Genomic DNA, 21,784 nt, shown 5'->3' with positions numbered 1-21,784 from the left:
GATTCCCGTCACGTAAATTCTTTATTACAAAATAAAACAGGTTTCGTCTGTGTATAAAAATTAATCCAACATCTAAAATCGAATCAATCTATATTCTTCGCATCCAGCCAGTCATAATTCTGACCCCTGCAACAATCCACTATTCACACAATAATTACACACTTAGGCACGTGATGTCTTTCAGGTCTATCTACATTACAGGTATAACATTTGAATTATTATTTTTATGTTAACTGCCAGTTATTCTTAATAAGGGTTGCAACGGGTTGTTGGGTCTGTTCTAGCGGTCACTTCGAGGGTGATCTTCATGAGTCAATCGGCCTGGTGCTTTCATTGTTTAGCGGATGGAGAGCATCATCACAAACTCTAGACAGAGACAAAAGGACAATAGAGTGTTAGTTGTCTAAGAAGGGCAACCAGTCCACGATGCAGTGCTGTACTTTGAAGGCTGAAATGGATTTTTTTGAAAATATGAGCAGAACACATGTAACCTAAATTAGATTAATAAAGGGTTTCCCCCACAAGATTAACATGCAGAGCAGCAGAAATGGAAATACTAATACTGTACGTAACACGATACAAAACATCCCATGAAAAACCCATTAATGCGCCAGTTTTCTTAACAACTTTTAGAACTTCACCTTCAAAGTCAATGGTTCCGTCTGAGTTGATGTCGAGCTCCTTTAAGATCTCCTCCAGCTCCCCTTTCTTCAGCTTCTCCCCCAGCAGGCTCTTCAGTGCCTCCTTCATCTCTTCCTCGTTGATCTTCCCATCGCCATCGAGGTCAAACTTTAAGAAAAAAAAGTTGTTAGGACTTGACTTTAAAGCCAGAATCCCCCTCTCATTCGACCGACCTGTAGAAAGGCTGACTGGAGCTCTTTAAGTCCCAACATTTGAGCCGTCTCTCCCAGCATCCTGGGTCCCATCAGCTCCACAAAGTCTTCAAAATCCATCAAACCACCCACTGCAAGAAAGGGAGAAGTTAGAGGTTTGGCTTAGAACAGGACGACTTCCTGTCAATGAAGAAGCAGCTCACTTCTCATCTTGATCTGCTGCACTATCTCCAACAGCTCCATTTCTGTGGGCATGTAACCCATGGTCCTCATGCACTCTGCCACATCTTTGTAGTTCAGGTAGCCATCTTGGTCATAATCAAACTCCTTGAAGGCCTCTTGTAGCTCTGGAAGAAGCGTCGATAAAGCAAGAGTGAGCAAGGATGTGCGAGATGATGCAGTCTTACAACAGCCCTGTTATAAAACTTAAAATTCGGAAATACAACAATCGCTTAACCTAAAGAAAAGAGAAGACTCCAGATAGGACACAGATCATTATAATAAAACAATAAACTGTTGGGAACTGGGCTGAGAAGAGGAGGGTTCTTGGTTTGAGCCCCAGTGCAGAAAGAACAGGGAAAGTGTTCTGGTAGTAGGGGAAGCTGCCAGAACACCTTTAGAGCACTGCCGAGGTACCCTTGAGCAAGGTTCTGAACCCACAAATGCTCACATAGGGCCCTGTGATGAACCGGCGACTCATCCAGGGGTGGACCCTGCCTGCACCTATATGTGCACCCTCCTCGTGACCCCGAAAGAGATAAAGCAGTTAAGAAGACAAAGTTCCAGTATACTTCTTGAGGGGACACCAGGGACAGAGTCTGTTTCCAACAGCTGTTGTATTGTTTTTTATTGTATATTTTTAAATATTGATTTACTATCAAATTACATTTTACAGTTAAGGCATTCCCATTCCAACCTATTCACCAGTGACATCATTTTAAAATTAAATTAGTTATATTATATGTGATAATGGCAAAATCACAGACATTTACCGTCCAGTTCAGCCTGAGCCAATTCTCTCTCCTGGAAGAGAAGAGAAGATAATTAAGTTGTGTCTGTGTAGATTCTCATTCACCCAGGTCATAGTTATCCAAAGTTTGATCTATGCATTGACTGGACTTGTTAGGATTTTTCTTGAAGATATTTCAACTTCTCTCCAGAAGGCTTCTGAAAATATAGCACTTCTGGACCATTAGCGTTAATTAGCATTAGTCGTTCTTAAAGACAAGACTCAAGGAAACCATCCTTAAACAGATGTAGTGGACTAAGGTTACAGTGCAGAGATCTGACTTTGGATAATTAAGTTGTGTTTTTTTTCTCCCCAGAAATTTAAAAAGGTGTTTAATAGCACCAATAAGGTCATAATATGTAACACAATAACAGTTTTCTAAATTGACTGATGTAAAATTAAAAAGCTACATTCAGTGTGTGCTAGCTGGCTAATGCTAATGAACTCTGACAGTAAGCCTTAACTAATGAGCCACTAATGACAGGGGACGAGGGAGGATTAGTGGCTGCGCCAGCAAAGACCAGCAAGGACACTTGTGATTGCCCTGAATGACTGCTCCTGTACTTCTTTCGACAGTACAGTCCAAATGCACAACATCAAAAAGGGGGAGGGGGGTCAGATGCTTACTGCACCAAAGACGCTGTCCAGCACAGAGGTGTAGACTTTGGTCATGTTGTCTTTGCTTTTCTTTGACTTCTTCGATGATTTCTTGGGAGTGTCAGAAAGTGAACCAGCCGGTGAATCCTTGGGGGTGACATCTTTGCTGCAACAGCAAACACGAGTATTAAACCGACCACAGCACAATGCACAAATGCCAAACATCTGCCTCAGTTATGTGTCAGGACAAAATAAAGAAGAGACCAATAAGACCCACTTGACATGTTTTTAATGCTGTGCATAAAACCAAATCTACCTATTTGTTGAGCCTGCAGAACTTGTAGATGTCCTCTCTGGTGTCTTGGACATGCTGTGAGGGAAAAAGACACATTTTTTTGTACATTAAATTGTGCATTATCTAAAAATGTAATTTAAAAAAATCCATGTTTCAAACAAATGCTTCTACAGGAAAAATTCATTCTGCAAATCTATTACCTCCACATGAATTAAATCCGGTTTACACCAGTTTGCTTACCTTTATTCTTTCTTGTAAAAGAAGGAGAAGTTCAGCACAGTTGCTCCTCTCCACTAGTGCTTTCTGAGTGCAGAGAATGACGGCACAACATCCAGTCTCCTCTCCTGACTTCTTTCCAGCAGAAGCTTAGCAGGCTAATTGTGTAGCAACGATTAGAAAGCAGAGCAAAGAGCAGCAGGGTAACGAAGGTGACCTGCAAGAGGACCTGCACATCCCGCCTGTTTACTTCCTGGGCTCCTGTTGTGTGTGATGACCATGTAAACCAATTTTCACAACAGTTTTTACTTTGGCCGGTACAAACTGCATACCGACAGATGGGCAGGAAGTTTGGCTAAAGTACCGTGTAGTTCAGGCAGGAAGGCAGGAAGTTTGGCTAAAGCCTTGGGACTTGGCTCCGTTGGGGGACCTTAATGTTACTAAATAATAATGTTTGGTCGTCATTGTCATGATTCATGAAAGGCTGAACTCTTGTTTAGAAACCAGGGAAGAATTAAAAAGGGTTTAATGGGTTTAAAGTGCGTTTAGAAAAGGAAGGAATGCGATAGGTCCTGCTTTATATTTAGAGCAGGAGAAAAGAAGAGCCCGAATCAATAAAGAAAGTGTAGTGGCCGTGTTTTTTGACATGAAAAAAGCACATAAAATGATGTGGATGGATGGACTGATGGGCTGCTTATTAAATCATTCCACGTGGGAATAAGAGGCAAAATGTTTAGATGAATCAAGAACCTTCTTACCAACAGGAAAATAGCAGTAAGATAGGTAAAAACCTGAGTGAACACCTCACAGTAGACGATGGGACCCCTCAGGGTTTGGATGAGGATATTATTATTATTATTTTATTATTATTATTATTATATTATTATATTATTATTATTATTATTATTATTATTATTATTATTATTAATGATATATTTAGTAGTATATTGGGCTATATGCAGCTCTATTAAGCTCTATAAAGCTGGGGCTTTGGGCACCCAAATGGGCTTTAGATTTTCAGTTAACAAAACAAAAGTGGTTGTCTTCACAAATGAAAATAAAACTAAGTCAAATCAACCTTAAATTACACGAGCAAGATTTAGAAGTAGTGGAGTGTTTTAGGAATTTAGGGATTTGGTTTGACTAAAGGTCTCTTTGGAAAGTATCTACTGAGAAGGTAGCGGGGGAGAGTAAAAAGATTGTGAATATTATCAGGTAAAGGTAGAGACTGGAGAGCATATAGAGCGTCACTAAAAACAGTGTATATATCAGTCTAATCAGGTCTGTGTTAGATTACATCAATGGTATATTGGGCACATTTAAGGGAACATGGAGGACACCAACCAGCTCAGAGTATATTGAAATCATGTCATGAGAAGGTAAAAAGAAACTTCATAATCAGTCAGAATCCAGGCAAGACTTAATATGTGAAGAAATAAAGTATCTCGTAGAATTGTTGATGAGGTATTCAGATTATGTCGCTTTTAGGGCAATTTTTTATTTTTATTTTTAGAGTTAACAGGGCTAAACAGTAGGGTTTAAACCTTAGAGAAGTCAGCTCCACACTGCCGTCCAGAAGATGGAGGTAATGCACCTGCAAGCTGGTCGCCAACCGCCATTAAAACAAGAAGAAGATTAAGACCGTGTTTTAGCAGTCTAACTTTGGCTTAATCAAAAAGTTAGCAATTTAGTTTCCTTTTTATTTTTATATTTATAGTATATGGTATGCATTTGGGGCATAAAATGATTACTTTCCGGCCTCACACAAACGCAATTTGGCGTCCACTTCAGTCCAATGGCCGCTGCCAGTAGCTCGTTTACAGGTGAGATGTTGTCGTTGAATAAAGGTGTGTTGATCTTCACAAAACTATTGTCAGTGAAACAGTCTTTCAGACACACTTTCTGTTATTTGTGGGCTTCACTGCGCAGTTTCCTGCTGCCCTTAAATACCGCGGCCTTAACCAGCTGCGATGAGCCTTTGATTTGACATGTAAATTTGGCTTTTTAAAAATGTAATGCATTAGGTTAATGTATCCGACGTAGTTTTCTGGGTCAACGGGACTGTTTTTCTTCGCCTTCTGCATAGAAACATCTTCGAAACGTCTTCAAAAGAGAAGAAAAACAGTCCCATTGACCCAGAAAACTACTTTGGATTATTATGACATGGATGATTGAGAAACTACACAGATAATTAATGTATGAATTACTTATTTTATCGGTGCTGGATTCTAAGACCTCAGGTCAGTGTTGCATTTACGTGGTCAGTGTAGGGGGAACGACTGAGGACATCAGATGAGTTTCTACCTGCTTCTGAGAGAACAGGGTCAGAACCAGTGCATCTAAATGTGTTCTGGTCAGAATTAAATGAGTCTTTTGTGTCAATCAATGCCAGTATTGAGCAGCAACACTGCGAGGTCAAAGTGGGAGAGGACCAGACAGCAGGGCCCACTACACATATCACCCCAGAATGGGAAGAACAAAAGGGAAGGACGGGATTAATGGGGTTCCTGGGACCTGGAGCTCTCCGAATTATTCATTCTTTAAATGTAACAATTGTTTGTGCAACAAGGAAACAATAATGCAGACAAACTCTAAGCTGCAGCGTATTTAAAATGTAGGGAGCAGGGGTTGTTTTATGTTTGTAGAACATTTTAAACGCCTGTGAATATGTGATGCGTGCTTTCTTCGCAATGCTAAATATTGTGTAAGTGAAATAGTTTCACACACTGTCACACTGTGCATATGCCTAGATGCCACTCTTTATACTTTTTATTAAATTAGTATTTCAATTACATCTGCTCCGTCGTTTATGGTAAAAACAATGTTACATCTTTAAAAAAATAAAAAAGAGAGAGACGGAGAGAGGTTACCAGTATCCGCCCCTAGAAGGTGCAATAGACCCTTTCTGAATATCAGCGGGCCGTCTCCACACCATTCTTTACCTTGTGTTTAGTTTTCATGATTGGAGCGAGCAACGATGATCGGACGTTTCTCGTTACGACACAACTACTTTTGGCAGCTACAATTAAAACCCAATTCACCATGGAGCTCGGAAGCACGCGTACAACGCCGTATATACACGTTCCTCGGTACGTTAACAACCAAGAAGCATCTTTACGTGCACCGCAGGGTATCATGGGACATTCATTTTAAAGTTTAATTGCCTGATTTCTCAAGTTTCGGAGTAGCTGTTTGTAAATAATTTCGAATGATACTTGGCCCCGTTTAGATACAAATATACAATAAGCGTATAATCAGCGGTGGTTTATTTCCGGCACCGTCACCGAGGTTCATAGGGCGTTTCATGGGGTCTCGCCTCCGGGGCGTAGTTATTCATACTTACCTGGCAGGGGAGATACCATGGTCAGGATGGTGGTTCTCCCAAGACGAGACTGGACCATTGCACTGTCGGTTCTGTTGACTCTTGCGAACTCCCCAAATGTGGGAGTCTCGACTGCACAATGTTTGGTAGTGGGGGTCCTGCGTCCGCGCGGTCCCCTGATGTGATGTTAAAGGAAATGAGTAACAGCTAGATTCTAGTTAATTTATATGTGATTCACTTGAGTATTAAACAAGTTTTTTCACCCTAGTTGAGTCAAATTTCATTCTAATCTGTATACTGGGGTTTCCCAGTGTATTTCCTTAGCGGGTACAGTCGACAGTTTAGACCTGACGCCAGGTCTGAAGTGTTAATCTGCTCTCATACTGGAAACCACCTTGCAGCCCATGATCAGCCCCGATTATTGGTTCATATGACTTCAAAAACTTTATTTTAAAATGAACCTAAAGTCTGTTTACAGTGCTATAGCTGGAAGCATCGGGCAATTTCATAGAAGCCTGGTGATTCTGTATCAGTAATAGTCTTATCACTGTTTCACTGCTGGGAAATTTTTATTTCCCATGAAATGTGTCTTTAATTTACAGCTGTATTTTATAACTAAGAGCTTTAACAGTGCTCATTGGCCAGTAGTTAGCTTTTGTCATATTAGCATCTATGGTGCTTTTCTAATTTACATCTATCACCTTTTCTTTATTATAAAATAGAAATGCAAGTCACCCTATTGTACGTCAGTTTAATTCCTATCGTAGTTGTACCCATGTCGTCTTCAAAACTTCCATCTCACACCCAAACTTCTCCCCCCTCCCCCATCAGCTCCACCTTTACTGCTTCCACCACCACAACAGCCAGCGCCCAGCCCACGGTGCTGCCTGGCTGGAAGGTTCTTGTACACAGCCCGGCTGTAGGGGATGAAGCACAGGCCCAGTGGACAGTGGCACGATAGCATGACGTGAACCAGTACAAAACCAGTACCTCTAAATGTGTTTTGATCAGATTTATATGATATTTTCTGCCAGTATTGAGCAGCAACGGTGCGAGGTGAAAGTGGGAGAGGACTAGACAGCAGGGCCCACTATTCTTGTCACTCCAGGAATGGGGGAGACCAAGAGGGAAGGATGGGATTAATGAAGGTCGCGGCCGGACCTGGAGCTGTCTGGATTATTCATTCTTTAAATGTCACATTTATTTTTTTGCACCAACAAGGAAACTAAAATCCAGATGAAGGAGGACAGAGTCTGAACTACACGGTACTTAAAAACTGTGCGCGGGAGGAGGTGTTATGTTGAATTGTGAATTTTGAATCCCTGTAAATATATGATAATTGTTTTCTTCACAATAGCAAATATTGTGTCAGTAAAATATTCAGACACTGCATGGATGCTTTATATGAGTTAAAGCTTCGATTGGATCTGATCATTCGTTTATGAAAAACAAAACGTATATCTAAACTATAGGACTATTATAAGCTAATACAAGCCCTTTACATATTAAGTTACCAGTATCCGCCCCTAGAAGGTGCAATAGACCCTTTCTGAATATCAGCGGGCCGTCTCCACACCATTCTTTACCTTGTGTTTTGTTTTCATGATTGGAGCGAGCAACGATGATCGGACGTTTCTCGTTACGACACAACTACTTTTGGCAGCTACAATTAAAACCCAATTCACCATGGAGCTCGGAAGCACGCGTACAACGCCGTATATACACGTTCCTCGGTACGTTAACAACCAAGAAGCATCTTTACGTGCACCGCAAGGTATCATGGGACATTCATTTTAAAGTTTAATTGCCTGATTTGTCAAGTTTCGGAGTAGCTGTTTGTAAATAATTTCGAATGATACTTGGCCCCGTTTAGATACAAATATACAATATGCGTATAATCAGCGGTGGTTTATTTCCGGCACCGTCACCGAGGTTCATAGGGCGTTTCATGGGGTCTCGCCTCCGGGGCGTAGTTATTCATACTTACCTGGCAGGGGAGATACCATGGTCAGGATGGTGGTTCTCCCAAGACGAGACTGGACCATTGCACTGTCGGTTCTGTTGACTCTTGCGAACTCCCCAAATGTGGGAGTCTCGACTGCACAATGTTTGGTAGTGGGGGTCCTGCGTCCGCGCGGTCCCCTGATATGATGTGAATATTAAAGCCCCTTAACAATATGTAATTATTAGTGGGTCGGTACCAGGCAGCTCGTTTACAGCTTCTGGTGTATGTTGAGTTAGTCGCTCTACTTTGTCGCATCTCAGTCTTTTACAAATGTGTAAAGATTGGGGTGAAGTGTGTTACAATATCGGATTTAGGCACCACTTTAGTTTAATTTTCTCTAACACCGGAAACCTATTTGCTTTTATCCTTTGGGCCCGACCCCACCGGGTATATTCTTGTGTACTTATGGCTCCCAACACCTTAATTAAAAGGAATTACATTCTGTTTACGTCACTTGAGCCTGACGCTGCATCAGCCAATTTCATTCCCTTCTACTGGAAACCTTGCTTTATCATTCCCTTTGCACCCATTAAACCCAAACTACAGACTACAAGATAACATCACGTGAACCAGTACATAACCATTGCACCTAAATGTGCACCTAAACACGATCAGTATTAAATGAGTCTTTTCTGCCAGTTTTGAGCAGCAACACAGGGATGAAAGTTGGAGAGGACCAGACAGCAGGGCCCACTACTCTTAAGAGGGGTTCCTAGGACCTGGAGCTCTCTGGATTTTTCATTCTTTCAATGCAACATTTATTTTCCGCAAGAGTCTGAATTGCACAGTATTTTCTGTGGTGGTGGTGGGGGTGTTATTGATATAATATATTTTATTTCTCATTATTGAATGAGCAGCTAAAACGTTGACTTTTGGACATATGCACAGTGTGTGTGATACCATTTTACTTACACAACATTTACAATTGTGAAGAAAACAAGTACCAGATATATACAGGTATTCAAAATGTTCTATCGACATAGGAAGGGGCAGAGCTGAAGTGGATCTGTTTCACAGAACTATGCCCAGATTTGTTTTAAATTGGCGGGGCTCTAACCTGATGAAGATGGGGGGGTCTCCTGCTCATGAACACTTGGAGTTTAATATACGTATGGTGGCAGAGATCACCCGGGATCCCATGTGTCTTGGGGGAGGCCGGGTCACCTTTTATCCTCAGTGAAATTCTTATGTATTATGTTTTATATTTATTTTATGTTTGTGCCCTGACAGCACGAGAGAAGCTGACATGTTTGGATGAAATACAGCATGTTGTTTTCTTGGATGTCAAGATGCTGTAAGGTGTTTATAGGACGAGTTGTTGGATGGAATAAAGAGCAAAGTTGCAAGAAGGAAAATGAGTGCTTGTAATGTCATTGCCATTGCTGTCCTAACAAACAGTTTCTAACTTTAATATCACCAGCTATGTAACTTTCTTTCTTTCGGTGGTGGAAGGAGTGCGAGCGGGAGAGAGCGAGAGACGGAAAAAACGCGTTTTTCCAATTTCTGGCCTTTTTGTGTGAGTGTGAATGTTTGTGAACATAGTTTGTTTTATTGTGCGTTTCGTATTTATTTATTTGCTTCTTCGTTTGGCGAGTGTGTGAGTTTGTGGGGCGGCCGTCATGGCGGCGAACGCCAACCCGGGGGGGGGGCAGTCCCGACATGGGAAACTGGTGTCCCCCATTAGAAAACTACTATCGGGCTGCTGGTCGCCATTGTTGAGTCACGTGGTGTCTCACCGCAGACAGGTGCGCGTGATTCTGAACAGGGCGGAGGAGTTTAATTATCGGTTTGTTGTCCGTGTGGACGACTTTGATTACGTTTTATTTGCTACCTCCTCTGCCCTTAAATGTTTCAACTGCGGCGAGGAGGGACATCTCGCGGCCCGTTCCGGCGGCGAGGCGTCGGTGGTGCGGTGCGGTGCGGTGCGGGGGGCCCCGCTGTCCCGGGCGGAGCGGAGATGGAGTCGAAGGCGGAGGGAAAAGGGAGTGAGTGTGTTCGTGTGACTGAGGTGAGTGGAGAGAGTGGGGAGGCGGGGAAGGTAAGGGAGTTAACTGGGGTGGAAATTGAAGTGTTGTGCGGGTTGGGTGAACTGGGGAAGACTGGTGAGGGACTGGGTGAACTGGGGAAGACTGGTGAGGGACTGGGTGAACTGGGTGAGGCAGGAGAGACCGGAAACTTGGGTCAACCCGGTGAACAGGGGCGCAGTTTCCTGCTGCCCTTAAATGTGCTCAGCAAGGCGGCCTTAACCAGCTGTGATGAGGCTTTTATTTGACATGTAAATTTGGCTTTTTAAAAAATAATATATATATATGTAGTGTATAAAGTTAAAGTATGAAATACTTATTTATCTGTAGCCCTCTCCTTTTTAAAATTGCAGTTTTCAACAATTGTATTTTTGTGTAAAGGATTGTGCCAGAACACCTTTAGAGCATTGCCCAGGTACCCTTCAGCAAGGTACCGAGCCCACAAATGCTCATTTTGGGCTCTGCGATGAACCAGCGACTCATCCAGGTGTATACTCCACCTTCGCCCATGGTATACCCCCCCCGGTGACCCCGAAAAGGGTACAGAACTGGTCACAGGGATCTGATGAAGGTGGGGGTTGTGTCGATAGAACATTTTAATAATAATCCATTAATGTGTAATAGTGAATATTGTGTAAGTAAAATAGTTCCACACTCTGTGCGTACATCCAGATGCCAACAGTCTCTCTAAGTTTAATACGAGTTAATGTGTCAATTAGATCTCCTCATTCGTTAATTAAAAACAAACATATATCTAAACTACAGTATATGACTTTAACAAAAACCAATAGAAGTACCGGTAACCCTTTAACTATGAAGTTACTAGTACACGCCACTAGATGGCGCATCAGGCCCATTTTGAATAACGCGTAAATTGTGCCGCTTTCTTTCCCCGACTCTCCAAATGTGGGAGTTTTACCTGCACATTATCTCTTAGTGGAGGACGCACAAAACAAAATCATGTCATCTGTCCAACATTTTACCCGTAACTCCAGGTTATGTAATCTAAAATGTTACATTATGCTTTGCATTATCACATTACACCACTTGAGGGACACATAAATACGCACGTATGGACTTTATTGGGACGGTTCAATTTTTTCTATAAAAAAATAACATAATGAACACGTTAAATGGTTGGTTTGGATTTTTGCAAGTGTGTTTCAATACCAACACTTTGGTCCTGAGCCTAGTTTACTCTCATAATGGAAACCTTCTTGCTTTACCCTTGTACATTTTCATAATCAGCCCAGACTCCATCATGTATATCTTCTGTACACGAGTTCCAAAAACTACAGTCTGTTTTCAACACTTTAGCTTGAAGTGGCCAATTTCATCCAAACACGGTGATTGTATCAGTAATAGTCTTATCACTATTTTTTAGCTGTGGTTTATAACTAAGAGCTATAACAAGGCTCGTTTGTCATCTATGGTGCTTCTCTAATTTACATCTATCACCTTTTCTTTATTATAAAATAGAAATGCAAGTCACCCTATTGTACGTCAGTTTAATTCCTATCGTAGTTGTACCCATGTCTTCTTCAAAACTTCCATCTCACACCCAAACTTTTCCCTTCCCCCCCCATCAGCTCCACCTTTACTGCTTCCACCACCACAACAGCCAGCGCCCAGCCCGCGGTGCTGCCTGGCTGGAAGGTTCTTGTACACAGCCCGGCTGTAGGGGATGAAGCACAGGCCCAGCTGAAGGTGTCGGGCCAGGCGGCAGTACGCCGCCAGAGCCAAGACGAGCAGAGGGGTGACCAAGAGGAAGCCCACCACCAGCAGGGCCACGCAGCCCCCGTCATTGAGCAGGTCCGAGCAGTAGGGGGTCGTTCCATGAGGGCGGACCTGAGGAGAGTGAGGTCATTGTGTAAGTTTGTGTCCAACTGTAATGATGTTACTTTCCTGTAATTTGAGCCATTTTGCCTTTACTGTGATTCCTTATATGGGCAATGAACAGCATCACATGGTTCCAATAAACCAATCAAGTGGGCCATTGTCTTAAGTTCTAAGGTGCTAGAATGTATACATACCATAGCTAAACTTGTCAGGACACTCAAACACTATGCACATTAATCCCCTTCAGATGTAAAAACCAATCTATATATTTTCTGTTATTTTTAGATTTAACGTGTTAAGTTCATGTATGAAATTCTTATTTTAGCCGTGACTCTGCTCATTTTATCGGTGCTGGATTCTAAGACCTCAGGTCAGTGTTGCATTTACGTGGTGAGTGTAGGGAGAACGACTGAGGACATCAGATGAGTTTCTACCTGCTTCTGAGAGAACAGGGTCAGAACCAGTTCAGAACCAGGTCAGAACCAGTGCAGAACCAGTGCAGAACCAGGTCAGAACCCGTGCATCTAAATGTGTTCTGGTCAGAAGAGTCAACACCAGTGTTGTGCAGCAACGCTGCGAGGTGAGGAAACTAAAATCCAGATAAGAGAGGAGGGAGTCTGCATGGAATTTAGAAAAAGAAAAAGGGGGGCGGTGTCTTTCAAGGCTCTGAGATGTCGTGGATCTGTTTCACAGAACCACTCCCAGATTCGTTCTGACTTGGTGGGGCTCTGACCTGGTGAAGATGTGGTCTCCTGCTCACGAACTCTGGGAGTTTAATATATACTGTATATCTAAATCTTAAAATATCTTGCTCTCACTCTCACAACTCTTGCTAGTTCTCCTCCACCCCCCCCCCCCCCCCCCTCCTGGGTGTGGGCTAATCCCTCTCTAAGCCCCTATCACATGAGGGCTGATTTGTGGGGGGGCTGGAGAACAGGGAGAATCTGGGTGTCTTCGGCCATGAAGAGGTGGTCGGCCTCTGGTGTGTATTCAGATTAGCACTGGGGTCGTGTGGGGTCACTCCCATTCACACCTTCTGGACCTTTTCACATCTGATCTTTACAACCTCCAAACTTATTGACCTGCTGTACATCTCCCCCCCGCTCATCAGCCTCGTCTCCCCCCTCTCTTCTTACTGTAGAATGGCAGAGGAAGCCAAATGTCACCATGACGACCGCCGGTGTCAGGATGGAGCCGAAAACCAGCGAAGCCAAGCAGGCGTTGATGGCAGCGATGAGCAGGTTCTGAGCGGTCACCAGCACCGAGCAGGCCCAGCAGTCCAGCGAGCCTCGCAGCTCCAGAGGAGCCTCGCCGCCCCCGGCCCCCCCCCGGCCCCAGCCCTGCCCCCGCTCTCGGCTGCCGAATAAGGTGGAGGTACGACCACACGCGATGGCGTTTCCCGGCCTCCGCCAATGGCCGTGGTTGAGGCCAGAGAGCTGGAGTGGTGGAGATGCTGGAGGTGGTTGAGTTGTTGTTGTTGTTGTTGTTGGTGGTGGGGGTGGGGGTGAGGGGCCAGCTCTTCAGACAAATCCAAGGCCTGGTGGTGGGCTCCTTTTTCAAGAGTACCGGTCATACTCATGGCGAGCTGTGGTAGGAAACACAACCTGGTCAGTGAGACAATGAGGATGGCTGAGCAGGGCCCAGAGGAGATCAGGGCTTCATCAGCCAGGAAGCCCGTGGAGGGCGAGGAGAGCATCTGATTAGTGGATCTGGCTGGCGTAGATGAGACCAAGACCTGATCTCTGTTGTGTTAATGATATTTTTACAGGGCGGCAGAGGTCTCCATGCACATCGATCCTCTGGAACATCTCTGCTCATCATCTTTAAATTAAAATCTCAACAGCATCTCAATATCATATATTCTGTGGAGATATTTCTGCACTTCTCCAGCTCAAATTCCTTTTATTTGGGATGTTTTTATGCTCTGCAGCCGTCCGCTGCAGGATTTCCTCCCTGATGGTGTTTCAGGATGTGCTGATGCCCGAATCAGAGCGGAGACATCTGCAGCTTTCTGGCCGGCGAGTGCGAGTGCGCAGCAGGGACGTCATGTTCGACCTTTCCTTCTGGCAGACGCACTCGTGCGGAGGATTTGGATTTGGGCTCCCTGGTCCGGGCCGGTTCGAAGTCTCTCCTGGATATGAGAAGTTCCATCATGGTTCTGCCAGGAGGGGCTCCAGCGTTTAATGTAACCTCATCGGGAAGAATAAAAATGGAGGGATGGAGGCTGTGCGGTGCTCTGCATCATCATCAAGAGTGTTAGCGCAACTCTTCTCACCCTTTGGCTACGATTCTGTTAAAATGCTGCATGAGGACAGTTTGGGTCAAAGTTTTTAAAACTTTGTCTAATTGGATTTAAACCGGCTATAAAGACAGTGATGGACATGTTTAGAGGAGCGAGGTGGGGGTTGAAGTGTGTGTGTGTGTGTGTGTGGTGGATTATTTGCTTCAGAGGATGATGCTCTTTAAATGGCTTTTAGTAGTAAAGTAAAAGAAGTAAAATCTCAATACATCAATCCTCAAGTTGCAAATTAGTCTGATTAGACGGTAATTTATCTTTGATTCAGTAGTGACTCACCTGAACTCGTAGATGTGCGTGAGGAAAGCAGAGGTGCCTAAATGCGTCTTCAACTGTCCTTAAAGTTTAGCTTCTTTGGAAATGCACGCTAGCCTCTGCTGCGCTGTCTGTAAGTCTGAAATTATTGTTTCGAGGTTTGATTAAAGGTCGCAGGTCGCGCAGGAAGGACCGGCAGGAAAACGGACTCGCTGATAATCCCCGCCGCTGCTCCGCCCTTGTTATTCACCGCCGAAATAAAATAGGACCTTAAGCATTGAGCCAAATGTGAAGCTTGATGTGGAGCGGATCAGAGACGCTCTGCTTGCTGTCCCACTTGTCCCAGCTCGTTCCTAAATCAACCCCGGACGCTTCCTGTCCTGTCGTGAGGGCTCCTGTACTCACCTGTGGGTGGGGGCCCAGCTGAACCTCTGGCTGGTGGCTCTCCAGGTCGTCGCAGGTTCTCTGGCTCTGTCCTAAACTTCCGTTGGACGTTCCGCTTCCCGCTCAGACTCTCTTGTACTTTCCCTCTGTGCTGGTGGGAACTTCAGAGCAGGTTTTTGTCCTGCTGCTTTTATCCGTCTCCGTCCTGCGTCTCCACTGTCACTGGAGCTGAGATGTTCTGCCCTGGACCCTGAAAACGGTTCAACTCTTCTTTTGTCTTAAGTATGTCAAACCTCGCTCCCTCGGCCCCTCCCCCTAACTTTACCCCCCAAATTTGAGTCAGCAGCGCTGTCTCTCCCTGTCCTCCTCCCTACATTCGTCTCTCCCCGTCCCTCTCCCTTCACCCTCCCACCAGGCTTATCAGCCCCCCCCCTCTGCCGTTCTCCAACATCTCTCAGCACATTCCACCTCCCAATATTCAGGACATGTTCCACCCCCCTCCCCTTTTAACCCCGTCCCTCCTGCAGTGGGGGGTGGGGAGTGTCGGGTCAGTGCCAGGCAGCTCGTCTGATAAGTTTGAGGTTCAGGAAAGCAGAAAATGGGGGGTGGGGGAGGGACAGACAAGCGGGTCAAATGTGATGAAATGCAGCGTTTGACATTCGGGAGGCAAAGTTCTATTTTAGTGAGAGTCTGAGCAAGATTTTGGAAGAAGAGCTCAACTTTGTTCAGAGCTGGAGGACGAGAAAGTGTTAAATACACAGTTGTGACTGATCTGTGCTTGTGTAAAACATCGGTAACTTGTTGCTCAGTGGTCTCAGGAATGTTTAGATGTGTAGGTGTGGATGGCCTCAGCCTAAATTGTGTTTTTAAAAATGTATCTATGTGGAGATGAGTTGCACATTGGTTCACGGCTCAGGAACCTTTTCGTGTGTGTGTGTGTATAAATGATCAATATGTGAATGTATTGATTAGGAATTGGTTAGAAATGTGTGCAGCCATTTAGTCGTTTCATTTCTATCCCAGGTTGGATGAATGTTCTGGATAACAGATAAATGCACGAGTGTCCTGTGACAGTAACTAATGTATCGAGGGTTTTATGAGATCTATGGTGAATATACCTTTTATATATATATAAATATACCTTTGCAGCTGCAAGAGTCATTACTTCTAAACTGCAGGAAACACTGTTTCCTTCTCCTGTGAGCTTATAGTTCAGCTGCGTTAGCTCATCACATCCTGCCCTTCAGAAGAGGTCCGAGGGTTATAAAGAATCCTCACTATTGACCATTAGGAGTCAAAGATTTAAAGATGTTTCAGGAGCAGCATGAGGTCACTGTGGAGCGTTTGACGTCACGTGCACGGTGTCATGACATGATCCCGGAAAAAGAAAATCAGAGGGACCTGATGATGGTTATAGATTAAAGTGTGAGCCCACTAATTAGTCTGATCTGATCCGAATATTTAGCTTTTCCCCTCAGCTTTGAGCTTAGTTTACTCCCCGGCGGTGTTGATTAGAGGGTCTTCATGGTTCACGGATGGGAGGCAGGCTTTGATTTGCCAGTTTCATCTCACAGCTGTGCGGAGTTCTCACAAGTGTTCCTCTGGGAAGCTTCTTGGTGCTGATCACAGGCTAATCTTTGCTCTCAAGCTCAACCAGCAGCGTAAACAGAGGCCGGCTGCGATTCCATCCTTGTTTTGATGATTGAAATGTTGAAGGGGTTTGTCTTTGTGAAGCGTTTATCGTGGTGATCACCTGATGGCAGCAGGGTGGATGGACGGAAGGACGGACGTGGACGTCCTCTGTGGTTTAAAGCAGGATTTCCTCCAGTCTGTCCAGCAAAGCTGGCCCCACCGTGACCCCCAGTGACCCACCAGCGCTCTCTGCTTCAGCTTGCTCCTCTCTCTCCTCGAGCTTGTGTTGATTGGCAGATTTGGCCATTTAATTGCTCAGGAAACTTGTGCATCTTGTAAATATGTCAGCTGATTAGTGTTGAACGTTCTCCCCAGTGTTCTGTTTTGATATACAAAATTTGGGGGAAGGCGCTCATTTTACGTGTAATAACTCCATTTAACACAAGCATTTCACATTTTGTTTTAAATCACAGGAATGAATGACTTCGCAATATTCTGTTTTAGTCAAAGCTGTTAGATTTTAATAAATTATTTTATAAGGCAGAAATAATGAACATGAAGTGTCCAGATGGCGCAGCGCTGCCCTCTTGTGGAGATTCGGGGTAACTGTTCATAGGCGCTTTATTGCAGTGTCATAGAAACGCAGTTGGAGCTCCCTAATGGAACTCTGGCAGGAACACATTGTAATTGCATTTCAATAATCTAGATTTATACATGAAGCGTTTGCATTTTGATGGGTTTTTTTCAGCGTATCAATGGAAGGATTCGTTTGCTTTCTCCACTTGGCGCATGATAAACATGTGAAACTAACGAAGCTGAACTTTTGATCCTTGTGCTGCTGTAGCCGAAGACCTGCTGTTGTGCAGGGGCAAGTCACCTCCTGGTGCACTCACTTCCTTCCTTCCTTCTGTTGTTGACTTAAGATTTGATGATGGTGATGAACAAATGAACCCGTCAGGAACTTGATAAGTAAGCAGATATGGCGAGCGAGCTCACGTCTCGGGCTGTGCTGGCATCCTGCTGCCGCTGTTGTTTACTGATCTTACAGCTGGTAAACAGTTACCTCGTGTGGCTCGGGCAATAATTGTCAGCAGGATTTATCAAAAGGCATTTATTAATCATCATAGCAATGTCACACAAATTCACAAGTGTTTTAAGACATGTCTGGCTCAGTTTGGTGTGTGTCTGAATTCTCTAAACAGTGCAGTTATAAATAAATGACCACAAAGAGAAGGAAAAAAAGGGGTAAATATTGCAACAGGAAAAATAGAAATCTTATCTTAAGTGAAACAGAACGTTTGTTCAAAAAGAACATTTAGCACCATCTATCCTGTTATGTTCAACGCATCTTATAAAATCATTAATCTCATCTAAAAGCCCCCTACATAAAAAAAATTACCATTTTGCAAAAGGTTTTTCTTTACCGAGCATACAAACACAGCAATCCGTTAGTCGTCCTCTACGTGAGCAGTGTGCCTATCGTCTACAAGAAAGGTGATGTTATAGTCGATATATATTTCAGGAGGAGTGGCGAGGCTCCACACACCCCCACATCTCAGGTTACCATGGAGAAAAAAAATGGAGGGGGGGGACTTGAACAACCCCATCGGGATAGGGAGGATATCTATACCCAATAAATAGAGAAAACATTTTAAATTAAATGTACAACGTAGCAAGGACAAAATGTCAGCTGTGACAATGCAAACACCAGATGAAGGAAACCTGAATTTACAAACCAGAATTCAGACAAAAACGCCCCCCCCCCCACAGAACAAAAGTCGATAAACCCGTATGATTTGAAGCATTCCGACCATTTGTACGTTTTTTTAAAAAATTCTTAATGCTTTAGAAAAAGGTTCATATCTCTATTAGTATTTCCATTTCCTCTCTTTCCTAAATACAAGGCCAATGTGGTATAATATCTAGGCTGATCTAGTTTTAGGAAAAACCCAAAAGAATAAATAAAAACAGCACCCCATGAAAACTGCAAACAGCATTTACAAAATTCAGTATTCAAAACGAGATAAGGAAAGAAAAAAAAAGTTCTCTGGTCATCATCATCATCATCATCATCTACCGTCCGCAGTTTGTTCAATGACAGCACCGACTGCTCCTGGGTCAGTGGGGCCGGGGGCCGACATTGAAAGCACCATCTGAGAGTAAACTGGTGTGTTGGTGGCCGCCTGGTCAGCTTGTAAACAGTAACGATGAGTAAACGTTATCCATCCGGCTGTTGGGCAAGTACGAGCAGAAGTGATATTAAATAATGAGAAAGGTAAGAAAGTGAAATAGTCTCTTTGTCCCGTCTGGCAGGAGTTTTGGTTACGGCTGAGGAGGAGCAGGAGAGGAGCTCCGTCACCGGGAGGGGGCGGCCTACAGAGGGGAGAGACGTTAGCATAGCGTCGTCGCCTTTAAACGGGACGGGCGAAACGGCCGCCGCTCACCAGGCTGAAGGAGTCGTAAATGTTCATCAGCTCCTCCGTGCGGTACTGCTCCAGCACCACCACGTTGGTCAGGCTGGGGTTGCGCTGACGTGCACAGTCCTCGCAGTGCACCACGTACAGCTTCCTGCTGTTGTTCTCACTGGTCACCAGCAACAGGTTGAACACCTCCACCTGGGGAGAGGAGAGGAGAGGCGATGAACAACGAATCAAACGCTCCCTGTCAGACTGCAGCCCGCCAACGTGGCCGCCGCGGGACTCACGTCGCACTCGTTGCAGTAGTACGCAGGCTCGTCTTTGACCCGACTCTGGTAGCAGATCTTTTTCCCCTCAGCGACCAGCTGGTCCCGCAGGATCTGGATGTGCTTCATGGACTGCAGCAGGCAGTGCCTGTCCGGAGGAGACGCTCAGCGGTCAGACGTTATAGCACGAAAGGACCCCCCCCCCGTCAACCGTCCGTACTCACTTTAGCATCTTGTAGGTGTCTGGATCCGTAATTTTGACGGTTCGGGCCACATTCCAGGACACGTGAATCATGGGGACGATGGACTTGACCTTCTTGACTTCGTTCCATTCGTACCTTTCCAGGGCCAGCTGGTACTGGTAACCTTCAGACACACACCTGTTAGAAATCAGACTCGATAACGAGGTGCTCTACCGGCAGGGGGCGCCATCCTCACCATGGAGAGGACCGACGTTCCAGGCGATATTGTTGCACCAGCCGACAGCCTGAACCCAGTGAACGGTTCCGGCGTTGATCCACACCAAATCTCCCGGCCGCTGGATGAAGCGGTACACCGGAATGTTGCTGTTGTACAGGTCCTCCAGCACTGGCCACCAGGACCCCGTCAGGTAGTCCACGCCGTGCCTGAGCACAAAACACAGCGAGATGTTTAAACTCTTACTGTGCCTACTGAATAAGCCGATGTTGGCGTCCACTCACTTTTCACAGAAATCGCTGATGGCCTGCCAGTAGTTCTCATGGACACAGAACCACTCGCAGTCTCCAGGACCAATGTTGATGTTCACTGAACAGAAGTTGTTGTTCTCCTGATGACCTGTTCAAGGCAAAATATTGAAGGTCTTTTAACACATTCCAAAGACCTTTAACTTCTGCTGGAAACGTTTTCTCCATGGTCACCCTTTCATCCACTTAAAGGTTAAGATGAAATGTCTTCACATAAAGGGTTCCAACCCTGCTCGTCAAGTACATGGCAGCTCAGGTGATTGGCGCACTTTAACTGTAGTTCTTGCTAAGTGCAGTCAACTTTCAAGAGGCAGGAACTGACTTTACCTGGTGTCCGACTCCCTGGGACTTTCATGTACAGCTGGACGGTGTTCATGCCCAGGATGGTGTGTCCCACGTGGCTCAGCATGTTAGCGCTGGAGGCTACACGCATAAATGCTGGCAGCTTCTGCAGCTCTTGAAGTTGTGACTTCCACCTGAGCAGGAATGGATATTCAGTCAGGCTCCCTGCACTGTTAAACGCGGCCACTAGGTGGCAGTGTCCGCCGTAGCGTGCTCACCTCTTGGGATCTGACAGATCGATATTGGTGCCGAATTTAATGATCTTGCCAGCTGGTTTCTGCTCAGCGCTAAAGAAAAGAAGAACATTTTAGCATTGCTGCTAAAAGCAAAGATATTTTACAAAAATGTCCTATAAAAACAGATTTACTTGCTGCCTTCTTTAGGGACATCCTTGCTGGGACTTTCAGAACTGAGGGATGGCTTCTTTTCATCATCATCCTCATCACTGTCCTTCTCCTCCTGAAGACACCCGATCATTCAGGTAATAAACCACTGCCCCGCATACACCTTTAAACTGGTTCTGTATGTAATATTCACCTGCAGGCTTTCTTGGAAGCTGGAAGCCTGATACTGTGCGTATTTGGCGATGGTGGTGTGGGAGCGGCTGCTCTCGCAGGGCCACGTCTGGCCAGTTCCGCTGGGGTCCCAGTTCTCATCAGCAGGCTGCTGAACTTGAGTCCTGACCTCCACTGCCTGCTCTGCATTGGCCTCCACCAGTGATTTTGTAGAAAACAGGCCCAGGTCTGAAAATAAACGGGACGTTTCCGTGACGTTTTCAGGCTGAAACACCAGCCAGCTGAAATGATAACGCGCCGGCAGCAGGAGTGTTTTCAACTTTAGTATCATTTAAAATCAAACTCACTGAGTCGGAGGGATCCAGCCAGGCCTCTGATGACGGTCACTGGGTTTTTGGAGTCGGTACAGAACTGAAGCAGCACGGGGGAGAAGGCGTCCCTCTTACTCTCCAGCTGCAGGAAAGAAACACATCAGCTCTGTGGTAACATAAAGTTGTTTTTCTGTATAATTAAGTATTCTTGTGTGGGGTTCTTTCCCCTCCCTTGACAGGAAGTGGACACATGTGCTTACATAGATGCTGGGTGTGGGGGGGTAGAGCTTCTCTCTGGGGATCGGTTCCTCCGAGGACATGACGGGTTTCACCGAGAACGATGGAAGCAAGTAGGACTCTTTAAACTTCCCTTTGACCCTGGCTCCCCTAAAAAAGAACACAGGTTATGTATAGCAGGTGTTAGGAGAAACATGAGGAAGAGGGAGAATGGAGCACAGCTGTTGACGACAGGTGCAGTTTTTAATGAAATCAAATCCACTT

At 44.9% G+C, this 21,784-nt stretch overlaps 3 protein-coding genes, 2 long non-coding RNA genes and 2 other non-coding genes across 10 annotated transcripts in view; 4 read left to right on the top strand and 3 right to left on the bottom strand.

Moving 5' to 3' along the window:
* Positions 1-7: 7 nt before the first annotated feature.
* On the bottom strand, positions 8-3,709 carry si:cabz01076231.1 (calcium-binding protein 2). Its single transcript, XM_057026773.1, has 8 exons — positions 2,975-3,709; positions 2,756-2,809; positions 2,470-2,605; positions 1,826-1,856; positions 1,037-1,180; positions 855-964; positions 642-789; positions 8-366 (listed from the first exon to the last, which is right to left on the bottom strand). Exons 2-8 carry the CDS (start codon positions 2,806-2,808, stop codon positions 338-340), a joined length of 651 nt encoding a protein of 216 aa, XP_056882753.1. The 5' UTR covers position 2,809; positions 2,975-3,709; the 3' UTR covers positions 8-337.
* Positions 3,710-4,539: 830 nt separating this feature from the next.
* LOC130523086 (uncharacterized) lies at positions 4,540-8,417 on the top strand. The gene is made up of 2 exons (XR_008949791.1): positions 4,540-4,773; positions 7,104-8,417. It is a non-coding gene; the product is annotated as an uncharacterized LOC130523086 (long non-coding RNA).
* LOC130523500 (U1 spliceosomal RNA) lies at positions 6,286-6,451 on the top strand. Its single transcript, XR_008949906.1, has one exon. It is a non-coding gene; the product is annotated as a U1 spliceosomal RNA (small nuclear RNA).
* On the top strand, positions 8,252-8,417 carry LOC130523494 (U1 spliceosomal RNA). Its single transcript, XR_008949901.1, has one exon. It is a non-coding gene; the product is annotated as a U1 spliceosomal RNA (small nuclear RNA).
* A 1,548-nt stretch (positions 8,418-9,965) lies between these two features.
* Positions 9,966-13,422, top strand: LOC130523087 (uncharacterized). Its single transcript, XR_008949792.1, has 3 exons — positions 9,966-10,285; positions 11,891-12,171; positions 13,282-13,422. It is a non-coding gene; the product is annotated as an uncharacterized LOC130523087 (long non-coding RNA).
* On the bottom strand, positions 11,365-15,443 carry tmem88b (transmembrane protein 88 b). Its single transcript, XM_057028058.1, is given in 5 exon segments — positions 11,365-11,883; positions 11,886-12,149; positions 13,277-13,486; positions 13,489-13,725; positions 15,097-15,443. Coding segments are annotated over 4 exon segments (732 nt in total). The 5' UTR covers positions 13,720-13,725; positions 15,097-15,443; the 3' UTR covers positions 11,365-11,856.
* Positions 15,444-17,803: 2,360 nt separating this feature from the next.
* kdm6ba (lysine (K)-specific demethylase 6B, a) overlaps positions 17,804-21,784 on the bottom strand; it is a 30,016-nt gene continuing 26,035 nt past the window's right edge. For all 4 annotated transcript variants that reach the window (XM_057028600.1, XM_057028599.1, XM_057028602.1 and 1 more), the window contains 12 exons: positions 21,544-21,670; positions 21,320-21,425; positions 20,995-21,200; positions 20,825-20,916; positions 20,676-20,744; positions 20,443-20,591; positions 20,092-20,206; positions 19,829-20,016; positions 19,615-19,756; positions 19,412-19,538; positions 19,152-19,322; positions 17,804-19,080 (listed from right to left, as the gene is read on the bottom strand). In XM_057028600.1, coding sequence (XP_056884580.1) covers positions 19,063-19,080; positions 19,152-19,322; positions 19,412-19,538; positions 19,615-19,756; positions 19,829-20,016; positions 20,092-20,206; positions 20,443-20,591; positions 20,676-20,744; positions 20,825-20,916; positions 20,995-21,200; positions 21,320-21,425; positions 21,544-21,670 — 1,510 coding nt within the window. In that variant the 3' untranslated portion in view covers positions 17,804-19,062. The remainder of the gene's footprint in view (positions 19,081-19,151; positions 19,323-19,411; positions 19,539-19,614; positions 19,757-19,828; positions 20,017-20,091; positions 20,207-20,442; positions 20,592-20,675; positions 20,745-20,824; positions 20,917-20,994; positions 21,201-21,319; positions 21,426-21,543; positions 21,671-21,784) is intronic.

Source organism: Takifugu flavidus, chromosome 3 (genome assembly GCF_003711565.1).
Source record: "Takifugu flavidus isolate HTHZ2018 chromosome 3, ASM371156v2, whole genome shotgun sequence".
NCBI lineage: Eukaryota > Metazoa > Chordata > Actinopteri > Tetraodontiformes > Tetraodontidae > Takifugu > Takifugu flavidus.
Note: the sequence above shows the minus strand (reverse complement) of the source record. Positions and strands in the feature narration are given on the sequence as shown.